Below are 20,947 nucleotides of genomic sequence, written 5' to 3' on the forward strand. Positions count from 1 at the left end.
TCTAAAACAATATGTGTGAACTAATTAAAATGCAGCAGATAATAAAGAAACACTTGACATACTATTCAAACACAACACTTAAGCTAAAGAAATGAAATGTTATTCATCACTAAATCAACACTTAAAAAGAAAACACTAATAGTAAAACAAGATAAATGAGCACGGTGCTACTATTAATGCATTAAAATTCTCGGTGCAAGCTTTTAAAGTTAAATCAAGTAAAACATTATTTAATGCTAGTAAATGGTAATATTGAGTTAAAAGGTGAAATGTTCTATTCAGCATCTTCAACACATTCCTAAAGCAAACAAGAAATTAAAATCTCATGACATTGAAAATAAAATCTCGGACTAAGCTACTTCATTCAGCAAAGTAAGTGAATTTAGCTTGTGCATACCGCTTGCAGCTACCTAAAAGAAAAGAAAGTATGTAGACGCAAATCTAAAGGAAACAAAATAAAATGACCGCATGTGAAAGATGAAATCAGCGCATAAAATTCCATTCTCCTATGCTGGAACGTAACTCTCCAATGAATCACCATACATAAAAATGCTTCCAAAGTAATTCACCGTGTGCATCCCAGGCCATGACACACCCTCCATCTCAATATTCACGTGGTTCTATTTAAAAGAAAGAAAAATCTCGCGTGCTGCTGCCAAAATGAAGATCTCCAATCGGTAGTGGCTGGTTCTCACACCTCCAGCCCCCCCTGAAACGTTCCCCCCAAAAGCCTCCAAAGCTGCTACCGTTCTCTTCCAAACACTCCTCCACTTCAGCCGTAGCCCTCCATCCTTGGTGGCCTCTCTGCTGCTTCCCCCCCAAAAGCCTCCAAAGCTGCTACCGTTCTCTTCCAAACACTCCTCCACTTCAGCCGTAGCCCTCCATCCTTGGTGGCCTCTCTGCTGCTTCCCCCCAAAACAAAACGCTAACCTTCAGCTCCCCAAAATAAGGGTGAATGACCCACCCTTTTTCCAACGTGGCGACTCTCCCTAATCCATCCAACCTACTGGACGTGAAAGCCTCTTGCTTGTGCACCTCCCATTCTCTCCAAGCACACACCTGCTTCTGCTGGACCGTGTACCTCCATTTGCTGCCCGTCACCCTATGCTCCAATACTCACACCACTTCCAAGCTGCTGGACCTGCTTTACTGTTCGTCACCCCTACTGGGCAGCTTCTCTCCTAGACGTGCTGGACCTGCAACCAAGCTGCTGGATGCGGACGTGGCTGCTTTTTTCTTTGCTATTCAATAAAGCCAAGCTGTTGTATTCCTTGTTTAAGAGTGTTGGGAGGTTTTAGCACTGTCCAATGATCAATTCCAGCCACCACAATTACTAAACAGCAAGCAAACAATGCAACGGATTAGAAATCACTCAAACAGCAGTAATCACTGGACTGACATATGAGAGTAAAATAAATACTGGGAAAAGCACAGAATGAATTTGAACAAAGTAAAAACTATATGTTAAAATAGACATCCAGACGAAACTATGAAAAAAAATTGCATGGAAAACGGATAAGAATTGAACTCAAACGAAGACACACAAGTTGACACAAACAGCAGTAATCACTGGACTGACATATGCGAGTAAAATAAATACTGGGAACAGCACAGAATGAATTTGAACAAAGTAAAAACTATATGTTAAAATAGACATCCAGACGAAACTATGAAAAAAAATTGCATGGAAAACGGATAAGAATTGAACTCAAACGAAGACACACAAGTTGACACAACATTCACGCGGTAGCCAGCGAAAATAAAAATGGCTAAGATGCATTGGCTCAATTTCCATTTCTCATTTAGCTTTCTAATGTTCCAAAAAGTTATCCAAAATTTTCCCATAATTAATAATGCAAAACAATAAGCTCAGATAATTCAAATTAGTTAAAATAAGAATTTCCGATCAAATTAAGCACAATTAGGAAAAACAGGAAAATACCGGACGTTTAAGCATAATTCCCCGACTAATTCTAGCACATTAAACTAAGTGAAGTGAGGAAAATATTGGTTCATCAAAATAGACCACACTTAGTCTTTTGCACTCCTGGGCAAAATCAAGACGCAAATCAGGGAATAGTTCAAAGGGCTTTTAAGAAGGTGACACAACGTCGACACACAGAAAATAAAGACTCACAAGGAAACAAACAGAATTTACACCGTCCTCAAGAAATCTGGACAGAGAAAAGAAGTAGACAATTCCAACACAGAATGAATCAGAGAAAGCAGATACTCATGAAATCATCCAAGCAATTCAAGACATGGCAAAATGATTAATCAGCTCAAGAGGTGAATCAAAAGCAACAGAACCTCACAGATGCACTATCACCGTATCTCTCAAGTGTATAAGGTAAAGAATTTCAACTCAATGCACTCAAGAAAGCAAAGAACAACAGACTTGGCAAACCTCTAATATCAACACTCAAAACATATGCATGTTCAAATCAAAAGGTCTTTTATGGGTGAAATGGGGCCAAGGACAAGGTAGGATAAATATGGATGAGAAGCTACAAACCAAAAGAAATAGAGGAGCAATGGGGAACAAGTGTAAACACAGTCAAATCACACCCAAAACCTCTAATTCAATCCTCTTCCTGACTCCATTATTCACAATTATTCACATTTTTTTTCACTATTTTTCTGCTCTCTTTTTTTCCATCCTGTCTCTTTTCTTTTCTCTATTCAGCACACAATTTCAAGAGACAAGATACACCACATATTTACAAAAACAAAACAAGAAGAGGAACTAACTAGCCAACTCATCAGAATCCCCAAGGAGACCACACTTGTTCCCAAAACACTTCCAAGGCTCCAAAATTCCCTAAGGTTAAGGTACTCATGGTTTTTCACTTAGGGCTAGTGTATGAGCTTCAAAACAAAGAAATGGAGGAAAGTATAGGCTCAAAAGGGTTTTCAAAGGATTAGAACAAGGTAAGCTTATTTGGCTAGAGAGGCTCAAGAACAAAACTGCCTTTATCACTTCCAAACATGCATATCAATCAAGAATTATCAATAAGAGTCAAGCCAAGGCATATGTGCAAGCAGTCAAGAGACATATCACACACAAGAAAGAACATAAAGTGGCTCAAATCTCACACAGGGTAATTTATGTCACAATCAAATCAACCTCTCAAACATCATAATCATCTTCCCAAGCAGAGAAAAGCAAGGATTTCAAACAAATCAGAGTATCAATGAAGTGAAAGACACATCTACAACCTAATCAAAGTCCAGAAATCAAGAGAAACATGTAGAACTGTACACAAGACACGACAAAAATAACCTAGAAAAGAAAAAATTTAACCAAGAAAACAAAAACTAACAAAGAAAAATAAAAAATCTCCCCCAATAGACCACACTTAAACTACACAGTGTCCTCAATGTGTCATAAGCATAAGATCATAAATCAGAACAATCAACAGATCATGGACGAGTGCAATAAAAGTAGGGAAAGGGGGAGAAGAGAAAAGGAAAACTCCCCTGATCATGGTGGCAGTTGCCAATTTTGGACTTTCAGGGAGATGTCTTCCACCACAGGATCCAGCAAGGAAATTTTGAGGAAGAATTGCTTCATCCTCCAGATTTGATCTAGCAGGGAGATATCATCCACAGCTGGATCTAAGAAGCAAAGATTGTTGATTCGCAGGTTCAGCAGGTGCCTGTTGATGTTGAAACTTTCGTGAATGCTGGCACCTTTGTCTTCCAGCATGGGTGCATGTTGGTCAAATTCATTTGTACCTCCTGCAATAGGGTTAGTGCAATGTGGTTCCAAAGAAATAACATGCAGGGGTATAACACCCAAATTATCATACTGAACCTCAGATACATCCTCAGAACATGAATCAATTTCAAAATCACAAGCAATATCAACTACAGACTCAGATTCATGTTCAATGCATGCAGAATAAACATTCGGATGCGACAGCAAAAGTTGGTTCTCATCATGCATAGAGGGGAAATTAAAATCAGACTCAACAACAATATAATCATCAGCATACCTCTCAACCACATAATCATCAACATAATCAAATTGAGGTATGCTTACCTCCTCTTCCTTGAAGATTGCTAAAGTGTGGGAAGATGAAGGTGGTCTACCTGGTTCAGGATTACTGCTTATTTCTGCCTGCTCCTCAAAATATTCATCACTCTCCTCAGGTGCAAGGGTAGGGACATAGGATGATGGGAAAGTAGATGGCGCAACAATAAGCTCATGACTCTTCTCCCCATCTTCTATGTTGATGCCACTATCATCATCAGGAATTAGAATAGTCTGAAATGGTGATTCCTCTAAATCTTGAGACTGTTCCTGATTGAGTTGAGTGGTCATCTGCCCTATCTGATTGCTCAAACATTGAAGGTGTGCTCTGTTCTCTTGCTGAAACTGAAGGTTCTGCATGGTCATCTGCTCCAACAATTCCTGCAATGTAAGCTCAGAAGTAGAAGGTTGAGGAGCTATCTGGGCAGACTCATAAAGTTGCAGCTGTTGTTGTTGCTGGACTGGCGGAGGCATACAAGCATTCTGAGATGGTGCTTCCTGATATTGTTGTCGAGCATCATACCATCCCAAACTAGGGTCATTCCATCTAGGATCGTTGCTGTAACCATACTGAGCGGGGAAGAATTCATCCAAGAACATATGCTTAAGATCTTCCCAAGAAGTGATAGATCCTGGAGGAAGACAATACAGCCAATCCCTTGCTGCTTCTTGTAATGAATGTGGGAATGCCCTTAAGAACACGTGATCAACCGGTACATGTGGAGGCTTCATTGAAGAGCAAATGCTGTGGAATTCCTCCAAATGTCTGAGTGGGCATTCACCTGCAAAACCATGAAACTTAGGCAGCAAATGTATCAGTCCAGTCTTGAGAACGCAATGAACATCATCCTCAGTAGGTGGAACCGGTTCCCAAAGAGAACTCTCAGAAGTCGGAGGATGAGCCATATTGCTCTCAACATATAAATCAGCAGAATATGAATCACAATCAAAGTAACATGCAGAAGGAGAATCATAATCAGAGGCACTGGCAGAATAAGCAGTATTCACAAAATCAAAATAGGTAGACATGGAAAGAGAAGGGGAAAGGTAGAAAGGGAATGCTAAAAATTACGAAACAAACAAAACACAACACAATTGAACATGCGACACGTACACACAAAACAAAACATCACATCACAAGACAAGACAAAACACAACACACACTAACACAACAAAAGACCTAAGACCGAACCGTTGGTCCCCGGCAGCGGCGCCATTTTGTTGAGAAGGGTCGCACCTCCCAACAAAAGTTGTGCATAAAAGAATGCAGTATAGTACTAGGAAGTGACTCCTAGGTCGTCTCTCAAGGACCAATTTTGGTTCAGTCTCAGATCAAACACGTAGTGGGGGGGTTTTGAAAATGTTTTTGTCTTTAGAAATGAACTACATTAAAACTGGAACTTAAATACAACCAAACATAATTGAAAACACTGAAATAAATGAACAAAGCATGAAGACCGAACGGTCCTACAGATGATCGAACGGTTCTAAAACAATATGTGTGAACTAATTAAAATGCAGCAGATAATAAAGAAACACTTGACATACTATTCAAACACAACACTTAAGCTAAAGAAATGAAATGTTATTCATCACTAAATCAACACTTAAAAAGAAAACACTAATAGTAAAACAAGATAAATGAGCACGGTGCTACTATTAATGCATTAAAATTCTCGGTGCAAGCTTTTAAAGTTAAATCAAGTAAAACATTATTTAATGCTAGTAAATGGTAATATTGAGTTAAAAGGTGAAATGTTCTATTCAGCATCTTCAACACATTCCTAAAGCAAACAAGAAATTAAAATCTCATGACATTGAAAATAAAATCTCGGACTAAGCTACTTCATTCAGCAAAGTAAGTGAATTTAGCTTGTGCATACCGCTTGCAGCTACCTAAAAGAAAAGAAAGTATGTAGACACAAATCTAAAGGAAACAAAATAAAATGACCGCATGTGAAAGATGAAATCAGCGCATAAAATTCCATTCTCCTATGCTGGAACGTAACTCTCCAATGAATCACCATACATAAAAATGCTTCCAAAGTAATTCACCGTGTGCATCCCAGGCCATGACACACCCTCCATCTCAATATTCACGTGATTCTATTTAAAAGAAAGAAAAATCTCGCGTGCTACTGCCAAAATGAAGATCTTCAATCGGTAGTGGCTGGTTCTCACACCTCCAGCCCCCCCTGAAACGTTCCCCCCAAAAGCCTCCAAAGCTGCTACCGTTCTCTTCCAAACACTCCTCCACTTCAGCCGTAGCCCTCCATCCTTGGTGGCCTCTCTGCTGCTTCCCCCCCAAAAGCCTCCAAAGCTGCTACCGTTCTCTTCCAAACACTCCTCCACTTCAGCCGTAGCCCTCCATCCTTGGTGGCCTCTCTGCTGCTTCCCCCCAAAACAAAACGCTAACCTTCAGCTCCCCAAAATAAGGGTGAATGACCCACCCTTTTTCCAACGTGGCGACTCTCCCTAATCCATCCAACCTACTGGACGTGAAAGCCTCTTGCTTGTGCACCTCCCATTCTCTCCAAGCACACACCTGCTTCTGCTGGACCGTGTACCTCCATTTGCTGCCCGTCACCCTATGCTCCAATACTCACACCACTTCCAAGCTGCTGGACCTGCTTTACTGTTCGTCACCCCTACTGGGCAGCTTCTCTCCTAGACGTGCTGGACCTGCAACCAAGCTGCTGGATGCGGACGTGGCTGCTTTTTTCTTTGCTATTCAATAAAGCCAAGCTGTTGTATTCCTTGTTTAAGAGTGTTGGGAGGTTTTAGCACTGTCCAATGATCAATTCCAGCCACCACAATTACTAAACAGCAAGCAAACAATGCAACGGATTAGAAATCACTCAAACAGCAGTAATCACTGGACTGACATATGAGAGTAAAATAAATACTGGGAAAAGCACAGAATGAATTTGAACAAAGTAAAAACTATATGTTAAAATAGACATCCAGACGAAACTATGAAAAAAAATTGCATGGAAAACGGATAAGAATTGAACTCAAACGAAGACACACAAGTTGACACAAACAGCAGTAATCACTGGACTGACATATGCGAGTAAAATAAATACTGGGAACAGCACAGAATGAATTTGAACAAAGTAAAAACTATATGTTAAAATAGACATCCAGACGAAACTATGAAAAAAAATTGCATGGAAAACGGATAAGAATTGAACTCAAACGAAGACACACAAGTTGACACAACATTCACGCGGCAGCCAGCGAAAATAAAAATGGCTAAGATGCATTGGCTCAATTTCCATTTCTCATTTAGCTTTCTAATGTTCCAAAAAGTTATCCAAAATTTTCCCATAATTAATAATGCAAAACAATAAGCTCAGATAATTCAAATTAGTTAAAATAAGAATTTCCGATCAAATTAAGCACAATTAGGAAAAACAGGAAAATACCGGACGTTTAAGCATAATTCCCCGACTAATTCTAGCACATTAAACTAAGTGAAGTGAGGAAAATATTGGTTCATCAGATAACAACAATAAATTCAATGGACAAATACAAAAGAGGATACTTGCTTTAAGTTCAAGAAATTTGCCATTTGGCAGGATCTTTAATTATGCCTCACTGTTCAATTGCTCTATTTCAGAATCATGGTCTAGGTCCATTAACAGAACATAAAGTTAAATCCTAATAACTAAAACATACATAAATTCAGAATCACACAATGATAAATGTTGATAAACTTTTATATAGGTGACACATACATATGGGCCAACGACAACTAAAAAAGCACTAAACCTTCCTTCTAAATTCTAAGGTGCCAGACAAGGCACCAATTATTAGAATCAGACATACATCAAATCAACACATCCCTATAATTTTCCTACTTCTGTGACATTTTAGGCTGATTTTTATACTCTTTCATTGCACTCATAACATGATGATGGTGTTTGAGTCAGGATCCAGGTTTGGGAAACAGAGAAAGTGAAGGCCAACTGGCCCAGTATGAAATTGTGTAAATGGTAAATGAGAGAGGGAAAATAAAAGGTTACTGTAAAGTTAATTTTGGTCATGGTAAAGGGCACACTTAACTGGTTTAAAGGTCAAAAAGGACACACTTAAATAAACCATCACTTAAACATTTACAGTGATAAAATTCAAAAGAAAAGGAATTTGTTTTTAATGAGTAATTATTATTATTTGTTTTTCCGTAGTGAAGTTTACTGTGCATATAATAATTGTATCTTTTAGTACTTATAACTCCTTGCTTGTAATCTATATAGCAGTAAATAGGAGGCTATATAGATAATAAAGGGCACTCCAACAGAGGGCACTCCAACAGAGGCCACTCCAACAGAGGAATGTAACTAGGAGGCTATATCTTTTAGTACTTATAACTTCTTTTAGTACTTATAACTTCTTTTAGTAAATAGGAGGCTATATCTTTTAGTACTTATAACTTCTTGGAATGTAACTTCCTTAATAACCCTCCAACAGAGGCCACTCCAACATCTCTTGTATGAAAATTCTTTAGAGGGGGAAAAACAGAAAATGCCAGCTTCCACTCTGTACTCAACACAATCTCTCAGCATAAATTGCTCCATCTCAACCCCATCAAAAACACAACTGAGTTTTCACCAAAAGCAGGTACTATTCTACAGCACAAGGGAGGAACAGCAAGAGGGGTATCAACAGTGGCAGAAGCTATGTGATAAAATGTGTAGCAAGTGACCAACACACAGTGCTGATTGGTCTGGCTGCTGACTTAGGTTGTGGAAAAACTACCTTCATGAGGAGGCTTACCAGTGTGTTTGGAGGAGCATCAGAACCACCAAAGGGTGGCAACCCTGATTCCAACACTATCATCAGTCACACCACTACAGTCATATGCTTGGATGATTACCACTATTTGGATAGAACTGGCAAAAAGGACAAGGGAGTCACTTCCCTTGACCCTAGAGCCAACGATTTTGATCTCATGTATGACCAAGTTAAAGCAATCAAAGATGGAATTGCTGTTCAAAAACCAATCTACAATCATGTCACTGGTCTCTTGGACCCCCCTGACCTCATCAAACCTCTCACAATCTTAGTCATTGAAGGTTTGCACCCAATGTAAGTTTCTCATTTTCTCATTTCATCGTTACAACTATTTCACTCAATTAATCCTTCTTTTATTTAACTTTTGAGGAAAGTTCTGTCACTCACAGTTTAACTTTTACATTAATTGAAACTTAGGACTAATGTTTAATTGTATTCCTCGTTTTCTTTGATTTTCCTATACTACGGTTAAAGGTTATTTAAACCTTCTAACTGGCATGCCAATGCCTTGCCCCTCATTCCAATTACAAACCAATCTTTCTCAATCAAACAAGCACATACACTGATGCCATAACAAAATCATACAGATTTAACAACATTCTAACTGATAACCAATTTTTAAACGAACAACTTACCTCAACCGAGATAGCCTTGACAGCAACGCCCCACAACGGCCACTCCAACGCAGCCCTCAACCAAGTTCCTTCAACCGTATACTAAGAAGTTAATGAAAAGTAGATGAAGGCAGCAACACTATCTAGGCTTTACCAAAATGAACATGACAGTGTGAATGAAGTTCTGTGGAACTTACCTCCAACAAAGTCCCTCAACCTCCACACCACCAGCCCTCAACGAAAGAACCAACCTAGGACGAACCCTAGCCTCGGACTCCCGAAAACCACCACGCACCGTGAACCAACACCGATGGACGCACCACTGACCACCGTGACCAACCACCGCCGGTTACTCACCGATAAAGTGACAGACCGTGAACCAACGGAGGCAACTGTGTGAAGAGAGGGAGGATACGCCCAAAACGACGAGGCTGATGAAAATGAATTTGGGGCACGAGGAACCTAATTTCTGACTTAAGTTAGTGAGGTCCTTACCGACGGCTTATAAGCCTTCGGTAATTACCTCTATACCGACGGCTTCAAGGCCTTCGGTAAAATGCCGTCTGTAAATCCCAATTTTCCAGTAGTGATCGATTCGTCCCGATTGAGCCAATTCCAATTTTTCAATCAAATTACATACGATTAAAATATGTTTAAAAAATTATGTCTAACTTACAAGAAGACAAAATATCACTCGTAATTATATGAATATACAATGTCTCTTTAGATAAAACATACAAAGTTTCTCTAAATTATTTATTTAAACACTCCTTAAATTTAAGCACAAGTATACAAACGCCTACCAAGATTATCTATAATAAGATGTTTAACTATAATAAGATGTTTTTTTACAAGATTTCACTCACACAAGTAAATATGAAATACAAACACTTCTTTCCTTGAATACTGTTTCACAATTGTAAAGAGTTTATAATTAAGATTTTTCTCTATTTTATGTGTTCTAGATAAAAAATTTAGCTATACAAAGGATACTTCAGTTATCATTCCTTACTACAAAGGAAGACCCAAAAGGAATATAGCTCTAATATCACTATCAAATTTTTTTTGAACCAAGATCATATTTTGTGAACTCATTTCCTTATTAGAGTCCAATTACAATGTAATGAGTGACAACTCATGATTAAGTAATAAGGACTACAATGTATTTATAACTGCATCATAGTACAATACCATTGACATGAAGCAAATATTGAATGGAAACAAGCAAAGACAAGCATAAACCATGGGGAAAATGGGCTACGAAATGTGTGATCCTAAATCGTGACTTTTGCAAGTCAAGAACACAATTTCAAATACGTAATATTGAAGGCAAGAAAGAAAACCTAATTATCCAGACGAAAGCAAAGAATGCATAGATCAAACAATCTCACAAGAAAGCAGAGAATGCAGGTCGGAGATGACGGTGTCGAGAGACAACAATGTGGGGAGACGACAGTGTAATACCCCAAATTTTGAAATGTCACGGTTTTATAAAAATCGGTAAATTTCAAAACTTTATCATAGTGTGAAAATGTATTTTTCAAAAACCTTAACCGTTCAACATGCATAATTTATTTAAAACATAATAATTTTAAAAACTTTGTCTAGTTACATTATTCCAAAAGTAATTAAAATGACTAAGGAAATAAAACAACTACAATTACTTTGTTTCAAAAGTCTATACCAAAAGAGTTTTTTAAAGAAACCCAAATCTTTTCCCGTCATCTCAAGAATATATCATGCTTCTGGAACATCTGCAATAACATCTGCTCACGTATAATACATTATACAATCATCACCGATAATTTCATTCACAAACACACAAACACAAACATGTATGGAATAAGCTACCGATAAAACAATCATAACAACAAGATACATACATACTGATTATATCAACCATAATCAAACATACAACAAGATACATATCTTCTGATTACATCAATCATAATCAAACACCCAAGATACATACATTCTGATTATATCAACCATAATCAAACACCCTCACTAGTGCAGCGAAGAAAAACGACAGTAGTTATTTTTTACAATACACTTTGGTTTTTCAAACGAGACATACACAAGAGAGGCAAAAAGTCATAGGTTTTTTGTTATCTGATCTAATGGAGACTAAAATCAAGGATCTCATGGATGCAATAAGACCATTTGCTTTTGTTATCTGTGCTGTTTTGCCGTGAATATTTAACTGTTGAACAAGATGTATGATCTTGCACGTTACAGGCAGATATTGATAACAGTGGGACACTTGACTATGGTGAATTCATTGTTGCTACGGTTCACTTGAATAAGTTGGAGAGGGAGGAAAATCTGGTGTCAGCTTTCTCCTATCTTGACAAAGATGGAAGTGCGTACATAACCATTGATGAGATACAACAGGCTTGTAAGGATTTCGGTTTGTAGGATGTCCATATTGATGAAATTGTCAAAGAAATTGATCAAGACAACATAATAAGTATTCGTTTGTTTTTCCTGCTATCTAGCGCTTGTTTGTAGTTGTCATAAGCTTCTTCAACACTTGATTATAAAGTTGGCAACCTGTTATTTGGGTTAATGGAAGATTTGTTGTGCAGGATGGACAGATAGCTTATGGGGAATTTGCTGCCATGATGAGAAAGAGCTAAATTGTATAAAATGAAACGTGAGAAATAAATTATACGATTGCTATAATGAAGTGCAAACAACGAGTATCATTTCAAAAGGAACTTATTTGGAATAGACCAGCTCAGAAGACCAATAAAGAACAAGCATAGCTCCACATGACTATATATCCATCATTAAATGAAGATTTAAGTAAAAATTGTTGTCAAGATTCAAATATATACATGCATTATAAGATTCAAAGTAAAAAAGGTAAAAAACCACTTCGAGCATACATGGCCCTCATCGTTTAAAAATAAGGAGAAGCCCCTATGTAACAACAATAACTGGTACAGAAAATTCAAAGTATTGAAGTAATTGCATGAGATTGAGGAAACTTAATCAGAAAGGCGAGACAACATTTAACTTGAACCGTTTATTTGGGTGCAATTTGGTCCTTCACAATTTACTGGAAGCAGGAAGAAATTTGGTATGTCGTCCCTGGGCAAAAATTTTGCCAGTTTTTTTCTTCTTGAACTCTACGCTTATAACAGCAACAACCTTCCCAACACGCAGTGCTCTGGCCTCGATCTCAATCTCCTCCTTACACAACAATGTAAAAGTATTATTACTGCAGTAATAGTTTTGCATTACATCCATTATCAGAAACCACAATAACAACTCCTAAAATTCCACTCCTCCAAATACATGTTTGAAACAATCAGTCTGGTATTGCAATAATTCAAAGAATAGGTCATGTCAACCAATCAAGTTCTCCAACACACCACACCCCCACCTACCTAACATAGAAAAGATTTTTACTTTTCTTCTGATCATTTGCAAAATAGTTACCAAATAATCAGAGAAGTTAAGGTGGCCATGTCTAGAACTTGAGCAACATGTTTGGTCAAAAACTACACATTTCAGCAACCAAGTCTCGGAAATTCAAAACCCACATCCCGTTTACCCCCTTCACCCCGAATACACACTAAATTAATGTTCTTCTAACGGCACTGTCACTCAATTCAATACAACGTGACAGAAAATCCAAGGAAGAAACACCAAAGGTGACCGCTTGCATTTTAAAGAGCAATTAAAGGAAAAAAAATCAGTCACCCAAACCAAACCTGACCCCGTTACTATGATTCATTTATCAAGTAAATGGATCATTATAACAAATCACAAATCAATAATCAAAGAAGATAGATAGTTTGGTGAGATACATCGACATAGGCAGCATCCAAGTAGGAAACATTAATCTCAACGGAAACCCCCGTATTCGGACCGCACCCAACGGTGGGAATCACGGCGGAACCCACCACATCCACCAGCGCAGCGGCGGCACCACCTTCCAACGTATTGTCAGCGTTCTGTACAAACAAAATCCAATAAGAGAATTAAAACGAGAAAATAAAAATATATATAAAAAAACGAAAGAGGAAAAAGGCGTGAGCGAGTGTACGTACGAGTAAACGTTGAGGTATCTTCATGGAACAGAGAATGCGACCAGGTTCAATGAGATCAACCTTAAGCGAATTCATTATTAGGGGTTCCAAAAACCTCGGTGGCAAAGCATCAACCTCCGATGATGTTCCCACTCCTTTCTCCAAATACCTCTTCACTGCTTCCAACTCCATTTTCACTCTCTCCCAATCCAATTCCAAACTTATCCTTAATTTATTTTCTTTCTTTTATATGTTCTCAAAATTTCACTTTTTTCTTCCTTGCCCAAAGTTGACTTTCAATCCTTCATTTTAATTATCATAATAAATCATACACTTATGCACATTTTACAGCCTATTTAATAACATAGTAATGCCTAACACTATTTTATCTTAAAAATAATAGCCATATGAATAAAAAAAATCTCATAATTTTCCTTCCCAATATAAATAATCAACACACAAATAAATTAATTTATCTAGAATAATAGCATTATGAAAACAATCATTACTCAATAAAATAATAAAAATGATAGCAATTAAATTTTAACTTAATAAACTAAAATAGTAAGATAAAAGCACGTACACATAAATTGTGAAGATTTAACTCAGAATGATCTTGTTTAAGAGTTTCCTGTTATAGTTAAATGATTCAAAAATTACATGCAATAAACAATACATGTGAAGATAAGATTATTAGTCTTGTATCGTCTAGTATATATTATGTACAATTTGGTTAAATCGTCTGATTCAGATTTGAGTTTATGTCTCATGTTTGATCGTTATAACATAATCCATGTATATATAGGACCTTGTACACTTTGTATTAGGTTAACTATGAGTTGTAACATTTTAGTTATCTCAAGTGAGAAGTTTGCCATGAGAGAGAAACTTACATATTGTAATCTCTGATTTATTAAACTTTCTCAGTCAATAATATTTCATTCAAATCATGTTATGTATGCTTGTTCTTTATCGTTTCCGGCGCTTGCACTGCTGTTTTCTGTGTTTGTGTGGTAGTTGATTTTGAGTGAATTTGTGAGCTATTCCACAACATATCGGGGGCTGGTCTACGTATGGTACAGTAGAGAAGACCGAAGGGTCAAACCAAAAGAACAAATTTTCTTTTCGAAAAGAACCCTCATTCTTTAAACACAGGAATTGTGACAAAAACTGGTGAAACTCTTTCACTACTAAAGTAGGCAATTATTTGTGACACTCAAATTTAAACTGAACATTCTCTAGTTTCAATGTCGTAATCTTATAATTGCAACCAAAATTAAATAATTATTGAGTTGCAAAGCTAAGTTCAACGATGTCACCAGTTACTCTACAAATATATTCTTTAGCTTTCATTAATCACCACTCAGCTGAATCAATTCTCTAGCTACTTGGGCCAGCTTCATCATGATTCTTACAGCAAAACCCACTGTCGTGAGGGCATTTGTCAGAGTGATGTTCATCTTCATCGCTGTCATCTTCATCAAAGGGCCTCTCTTTATGGAAGATACAGCATTTCTTGGAACTCTTCTTCTGCATAAACTCATTGTCTACGGTGCCCTCTTTCCAACTGACCTTTTTCTTCTTGCGATTGAGGGGAAGGAAAAGTACTTCTTCAGGTTGCTGTTGTTGGTTCTGAGATGAAGAGGTTGATGGCTCTGAGCTTTGAATTGTTATGGTGGTTGTGGCAGTGATAGAAGAGGAAGACATCGCTACTGGTCTGGTGGTGTTCGTGCGTCTGTCCGTGACTGTTCTCTGACTTATCAAGAAATTGGAGAGACAAAATACTAATTTTTGTGGTTTATTCTCCTTCAATCTGCATTCAACTTAGAATATGAAATAATGTCAATGTTTAATAATCAAATTTAATTTGACAAACTTCTATGTTTCTCAAGTTTTTTTTGCATTATTTTAGCGTAATGTACCAGTCGCTGCCCCATGTCCCAAAGTGCTACAACAGGATATAAAAAGGGTCAGTGTCCCTGTCGATATCCCCAATAAAGTGGGGAATGAAAAAGTAAAACAGAATCAAAAGAGAAACCCAATTCAATCTAAAAATGAATATTCCGTTGAATCAGTGATCCATCGACTGCATGTTCGTTTCCCTTCCCCTCTGATGTGCCGCAAATAGCTTGTTTGCACATTCTAATATTAAGAAAACAATTGACAGTATGATTATCTATTGATAATTTTGGTGGTTTGATCCAGGCCTCACTTCTTAATTTTGTTAGAGCAAAATTTTACATCTACTACCTGATTTTGCTCTTCAGAAGAAGAATACCAACACTGAAAAGTGGCATAATCTATTCCTAATGTTGAAAACAATCAGCATTAAATATGATTAGAAGCAATTCCCCCACCTGTACAAAAGCACCAAAACCTTATACATCTTAGGCAATATTTAAGGATTGCATGTTCCTATAAGGATCGGATACCCATATTCCACCACCATACAATCCTGTTATAAGAAACCTTCCAAAACCAAAACAAACCTAGTACAACAATTAAATGAATTCCAACAACTTTGGCCAAATCCAAAAAACATTTCATAGTATGTTCATCCCAAAAGGTTTCAAGATCCGGACAAATCCAATGTCAAATAATCACTAAAGCTCAACCCAAAAACATAATGTGACCATCTTTCGAAACTCCAAAAAACAAAACTTTCGAAATTCCAACAACCCTTTGAATTGGTTATTGCTAAGCAAGGTAGAAAGGCATAGCAGACATAACTCGTCTCCACATTGGGTCAAGAACACACCATGTTTTCACGTCTTCTAACCTTTCATTTCATTTTTTAACTGGACTTTTGACAAACTTGACAAAATGCGTAGTATAAATTCTAGAGCTTTTTTAATATTACGAATTTACAATATTAAGAACTGTTAGACTTGTATATGTCCATTGCAAAAATGGATTTAGTTTTAAAAGGGTCATCCAAACAGTGCAGCAACACAACAGTACAGTAAAATAGATGTCAACTCATCTGCATGTCACGTGAATCAATGATCTTGCAATGATATAATGCAGTTCAGAGGTAACACCTAGTTAACTAGGTAGGCATATGAAAAAGGGACTTAGGCACTTGTAATACACACCAATCACATGAATTAGTCACCACAGCAACCAAATAAGTGGAAATCACTCTAACACAAGGAGAACACATTCCATATACATTTACAACATCCACAATCTGACATTTAAAGGTTTAAAACACAAAAACACCATAACCGAGAACAATAACAAGTGCACCAAGGCAACAAACAACCATTCTTATATACTGCAAATACAGACATAACTATTTGAACGTCAAACGAAATAATCGAGCACCAAGATAACACCCATATATTGGAAATAAACCCATATCGTGTTGCATAACAGAATACACATTATAAGCATGAATTTAGACTAGGTGAGTTTTCTAATACCTGGTTCGATATATTCTCACAATTAAACCCGAAAACCCTAATCTCGTACTGCTCGCGCACCGAACTCACGTCCTCCGCGCTCTCTCTTTCTCCTTCGTCCTCTTCGCTTTGTTCCTAATTAGACTTTCTCCCAAGTTTGCCCAAAAACTCCAGAATCCCGAAGAATCTCCTTCCCTTTCTCAAAAAATCGCGCCCCCTATGCCTACCACGTTTTGGTTTCTATAACTCGATCTCTCCTCCTCTCAAACTCGCGCCGTAGAATCTGGCCGTAGGCTTTTCGTTTTGTTAGAAAAAAATAAAAGAAATAGAAAACAGAAGGAAGAAGAGAAGATTATCACATAGCTCTTGTTAGCATAACCAACTTTCCGGTTCAGATCACATCTTGACCCACCACAACATGCTCTTCTTAATTATTTAGATCATACAAACGAAAATAAATTTATTTTATTAATCAAAATATTTCAATTACTAATTAGACTAAAATTAAAATGTTCGAGAGTCTTATAAGAGGTTGTTCATGAAAGAAAAAAAAATTATATATATATATATATATATATATATATATATATATATATATATATATATATATATATATATATATATATGAACTAAGAGAGATACATAAAAGAACTGAAAAAAAAAAATAGATGAGTGGTTGAATAGGAAAAAGAGAAGATGTATGAATGATTTAAAATAAATTAGAAGATTGAAACATTTTATGTAAAGTAATATATTAATCATCATAATAAAAAGATATTATGATAGATTTTCTTAAACCTGTTATAATAATAGATTTTGAACATAGTTATGATAGAAAGTAAATTAATAATCATATTAAAAATTTATTATCATATGATTTAGTAGATTTCTCAAAATAAACTTTGATCAATTTTAATTTTGTTATCACGTTTTCTTTTCACAATTCTCTTATTACTAAAATGTTAATGTTCAACCTAATATTAGGTAAATTTCACTTATAATAAGTAATACAAAATATTTTTTGAGGAAAAAATATTTCTAAAGAAAGTTGAGAAAAACTCTAAGTACAATATAAGATTGTGACGCAAAAACTTCCCCCGAAACATGTGGAATAAACACACAAAAACCAATTCAACTTACAAATATACAAGAATTGAACGACCATTTCTTTTCGGATTATTCCTTTCAAATCTCTCCAACCAAACCACTCCTAATCTGATAACGTGATGCTAATCTCATTTCATACGCCATTAAGACAACTTGGCCACCACGTTTTGGCGCGTAACAGTGACCCACTGAGAAATAATTTCCAATTAAAAAGCTGGTTTGTGAGTAAAAGAGGTGGATGGTTGAAAAAAAATGAATATGTACTGTTGTTTAGTAGAGTTAATGCTTTATTTAAATTTAAATGTGATGATATGGAGATTAAATAAGAGAGTAAAAACCAATAGAAAATAAGATGCTAAGAGAAAATTAATAAAAGATATAGTTGTGAGACCCTTAATAATTAGCCCAATTTAATCCTGACACATCACTCTTAATGCTTTCCACCTCATTCCCAGCCATTTAAAACCACTCCCTAGACTGATCCCATTCCCTCTGACGTGCACAAAACACCACGCCCATCATTCTCTGATTTCATTAAAACGCACTAAAGTCTGCATGCAAGCATGCCACTTGTCATGTTGGAAGTTTCTGAAATCAGAGTTGGTGTGCATGTGGCTACATGTGAGTAGTTCTCAAATTTTAACGTTAGTTTAACAAAATCAGACTTTTCGAAAACACACTTTCACTTACACGAACTCATCTTCAACCTCTGAAACTCACCCTTTCATATTCTCCAACTTCTCTCTTGAACTAGTGAACTTCCTTTTTACTGTAAAAACTTATATCTCTTCTCCAATCACGATTTCAGCACCATAGGAGAGTTCGTCCAGCCTTGATCTTCATTTTGGACCGAACAGAAATTAAATCCAACCTGGTAAGTCTCTTCGCGGTAGTTCATCCTTTAGGTTTCTGGAAAATAGGATTTTTAGTTGCATGCAAACTGGTATACTGAGTGTTCTGTAAAATTTGGTTAGATTTTAGTTCGGAAGAGTCAAGATCATAAGAAAAAAGTGTTGGACAAAGCCATTTCTACACCTAGGACAAGTTGAATTTCAATCCGGGTAAGGGAAGTTTATATGTTTAATTTATACTGTTTGATTTATGATCTGAGATGCATATATGGAAAGCATGATGTTTGAGTATTTAGAAACGTTTACTGATATGGAATATGATTTCTGGTTTGTTTTGCATGTGTGAAAAATATGAAGTTGAGTTGTTAGAAATGATCACTGATATCTGATATGCATTCTGGTTTGGATGAATCTGTCATGAACTGATACGGCTTGTATGAATTATATTTGATGTCGAATTTGATTTAAATGCATGTTGAGTTGATTATGGATGAATGGAGAATGGCTATTGTGTGGTTGGAATGATTTTAAATGTTGAAATCTGCATGATGATGATGTTTGAAGGGAATTAAACCTGAAATGGAAGTATAAAGTTGGAAAATGGAAATCTGGAAAAATTCTACTAAGTGTGAAAAATCTAAATTTTCTGATCATTCTCTGTTGCTAAAAGGTCGTTCGTCACTGTACGGTCTTAGACCGTTCGGTTTTTGGTTAACATGACTTAGATTGGAATTCATTCATTTGGAATGAATTCTGCTCGAGAACGAGCGTCCCCCAATTGAGTGAATGAGCGTTCGTTCTGCTCAGTATAGATCAATATTTAAAACTTTATAAATAAGTGACGTTCGGTCTTAAGTCGAGCGTTCGTCCTCAATGACGTTCGGCCTCATGTCGAGCGTTCGTCCTTATTGTTGTTCGACCTTATGTCGAACGTTAGTTCTAGAGAGCGTTCGTCCTTATACTGAACGTTCGTCCAAAGTTGGCGTTCGGTCCTATACCGAAACGCTCGTCCTATAAAGCGCTTGGGTTATAACCAGCGTTAGTGCTGATTCGTGCTTGGTCATTGACCTAGCGTTCGTCCACAGCAGGGTTCGGTTTCTAACTGAACGCTCGTCCTTATTATTGAGTTCTGAGCGAACGTAATTGATGTTTGTCCAAATTGAAATTCTGAACGTTCGTTCTTTGACTGGCAGTGCTGTTTTTCTGAAATTCAATTATATTGGTTGTTTATCTAAACATTTTCTTACTGGTTTTATCCTTTGGATTCTACCTGAACTCTGTACACTCAAAATCTTTCTAAGTATCATCCACCTCTTTTAAAGATCAGTATTTTCAAATTATTAAGTATTGAAACGTATTAAGTGAGTACACGGTTCGTTTCTTTTATTCAGAAACGCGTGGTCAAAAGTACTGTAATACTTTCGTTTTATTTGATCAAAGGATGAATGTTGTAAAATGTTAAGGGAATGAAACACAGAATGAGAAAGGGAATAAAGAGAACTGGTTATTATGAACGAATGATATATTTTGAAGAAATTATTGGAAGTGGATATTAAAGAGCGTTCCAAGGAGGAACGTCTCTGATGTGTTGAATGTGAAATATTGAATGGTAAAGTATGAACCTGGATAAGTTAGGACTCGCTGTCCGTCCTGATATTCCGTGATACTCATCTTCACGTAGAAGGGGGTAGTCATGCGTGGGAATGGCAGGAGGTTCTTCGTTCATCGCTTAGATATGGGCGAGGGGCTAACCTCGAGTGGTAGCTGATTAGGTATATCCCGGCTTGTACACCACTCGGGTGCATGGACGCTTGTAACTACATGGTTCATACAGTCCGGACAGTCTGTCTTTTATATTTATTTTATGATTGCGAATTGATAATTTATGTGCTGCACGCTTGAATTGATATGTGAACGTATGTGTTAATTGTATAAATTAAATATTATAAGCTTACCCTTGCGTTTTCCATTGTGTTGTCTATTGTCCATGTACTTCCGTCTTGTCAAATGCAATGATCATCCGTTGTGGATGTGAGCAGATGGTGGTGCATCCCTTGAAACAATGCTGGAAGAAGAAAATTTGGAGGATGCCAACTTG

At 36.8% G+C, this 20,947-nt stretch overlaps 3 protein-coding genes and 1 pseudogene across 4 annotated transcripts; 1 reads left to right on the forward strand and 3 right to left on the reverse strand.

The window, feature by feature from the left end:
- Window positions 1-299: 299 nt before the first annotated feature.
- LOC148193019 (uncharacterized) lies at window positions 300-12,063 on the reverse strand. Its single transcript, XM_088098170.1, has 3 exons — window positions 9,645-12,063; window positions 9,469-9,536; window positions 300-6,855 (listed from the first exon to the last, which is right to left on the reverse strand). The coding sequence occupies exon 3, from the start codon at window positions 5,063-5,065 to the stop codon at window positions 3,485-3,487; it is 1,581 nt and encodes a 526-aa protein (XP_087954296.1). The 5' UTR covers window positions 5,066-6,855; window positions 9,469-9,536; window positions 9,645-12,063; the 3' UTR covers window positions 300-3,484.
- LOC148193020 (phosphoribulokinase, chloroplastic pseudogene) lies at window positions 6,855-9,460 on the forward strand (annotated as a pseudogene).
- A 138-nt stretch (window positions 12,064-12,201) lies between the features above and the next one.
- Window positions 12,202-13,720, reverse strand: LOC124830220 (uncharacterized). Of its 2 annotated transcripts, none has more exons than XM_088098172.1 (3): window positions 13,509-13,720; window positions 13,266-13,412; window positions 12,202-12,642 (listed from the first exon to the last, which is right to left on the reverse strand). In XM_088098172.1, exons 1-3 carry the CDS (start codon window positions 13,677-13,679, stop codon window positions 12,502-12,504), a joined length of 459 nt encoding a protein of 152 aa, XP_087954298.1. In that variant the 5' UTR covers window positions 13,680-13,720; the 3' UTR covers window positions 12,202-12,501. The 2 variants fall into 2 exon arrangements, with proteins under 2 accessions (XP_087954298.1, XP_087954297.1); XM_088098171.1 differs by having other exon boundaries at window positions 12,202-12,645; window positions 13,509-13,719.
- An 866-nt stretch (window positions 13,721-14,586) lies between these two features.
- On the reverse strand, window positions 14,587-15,784 carry LOC124830221 (uncharacterized). The gene is made up of 3 exons (XM_088099343.1): window positions 15,738-15,784; window positions 15,410-15,435; window positions 14,587-15,310 (listed from the first exon to the last, which is right to left on the reverse strand). The coding sequence occupies exons 1-3, from the start codon at window positions 15,782-15,784 to the stop codon at window positions 14,868-14,870; spliced, it is 516 nt and encodes a 171-aa protein (XP_087955469.1). The 3' UTR covers window positions 14,587-14,867.
- Between the last annotated feature and the right edge of the window lie 5,163 nt (window positions 15,785-20,947).

Source organism: Vigna umbellata, chromosome 9 (assembly GCF_029865625.1).
Source record: "Vigna umbellata cultivar VRB3 chromosome 9, Vumbellata_1.0, whole genome shotgun sequence".
Taxonomy (NCBI): Eukaryota; Viridiplantae; Streptophyta; class Magnoliopsida; order Fabales; family Fabaceae; genus Vigna; species Vigna umbellata.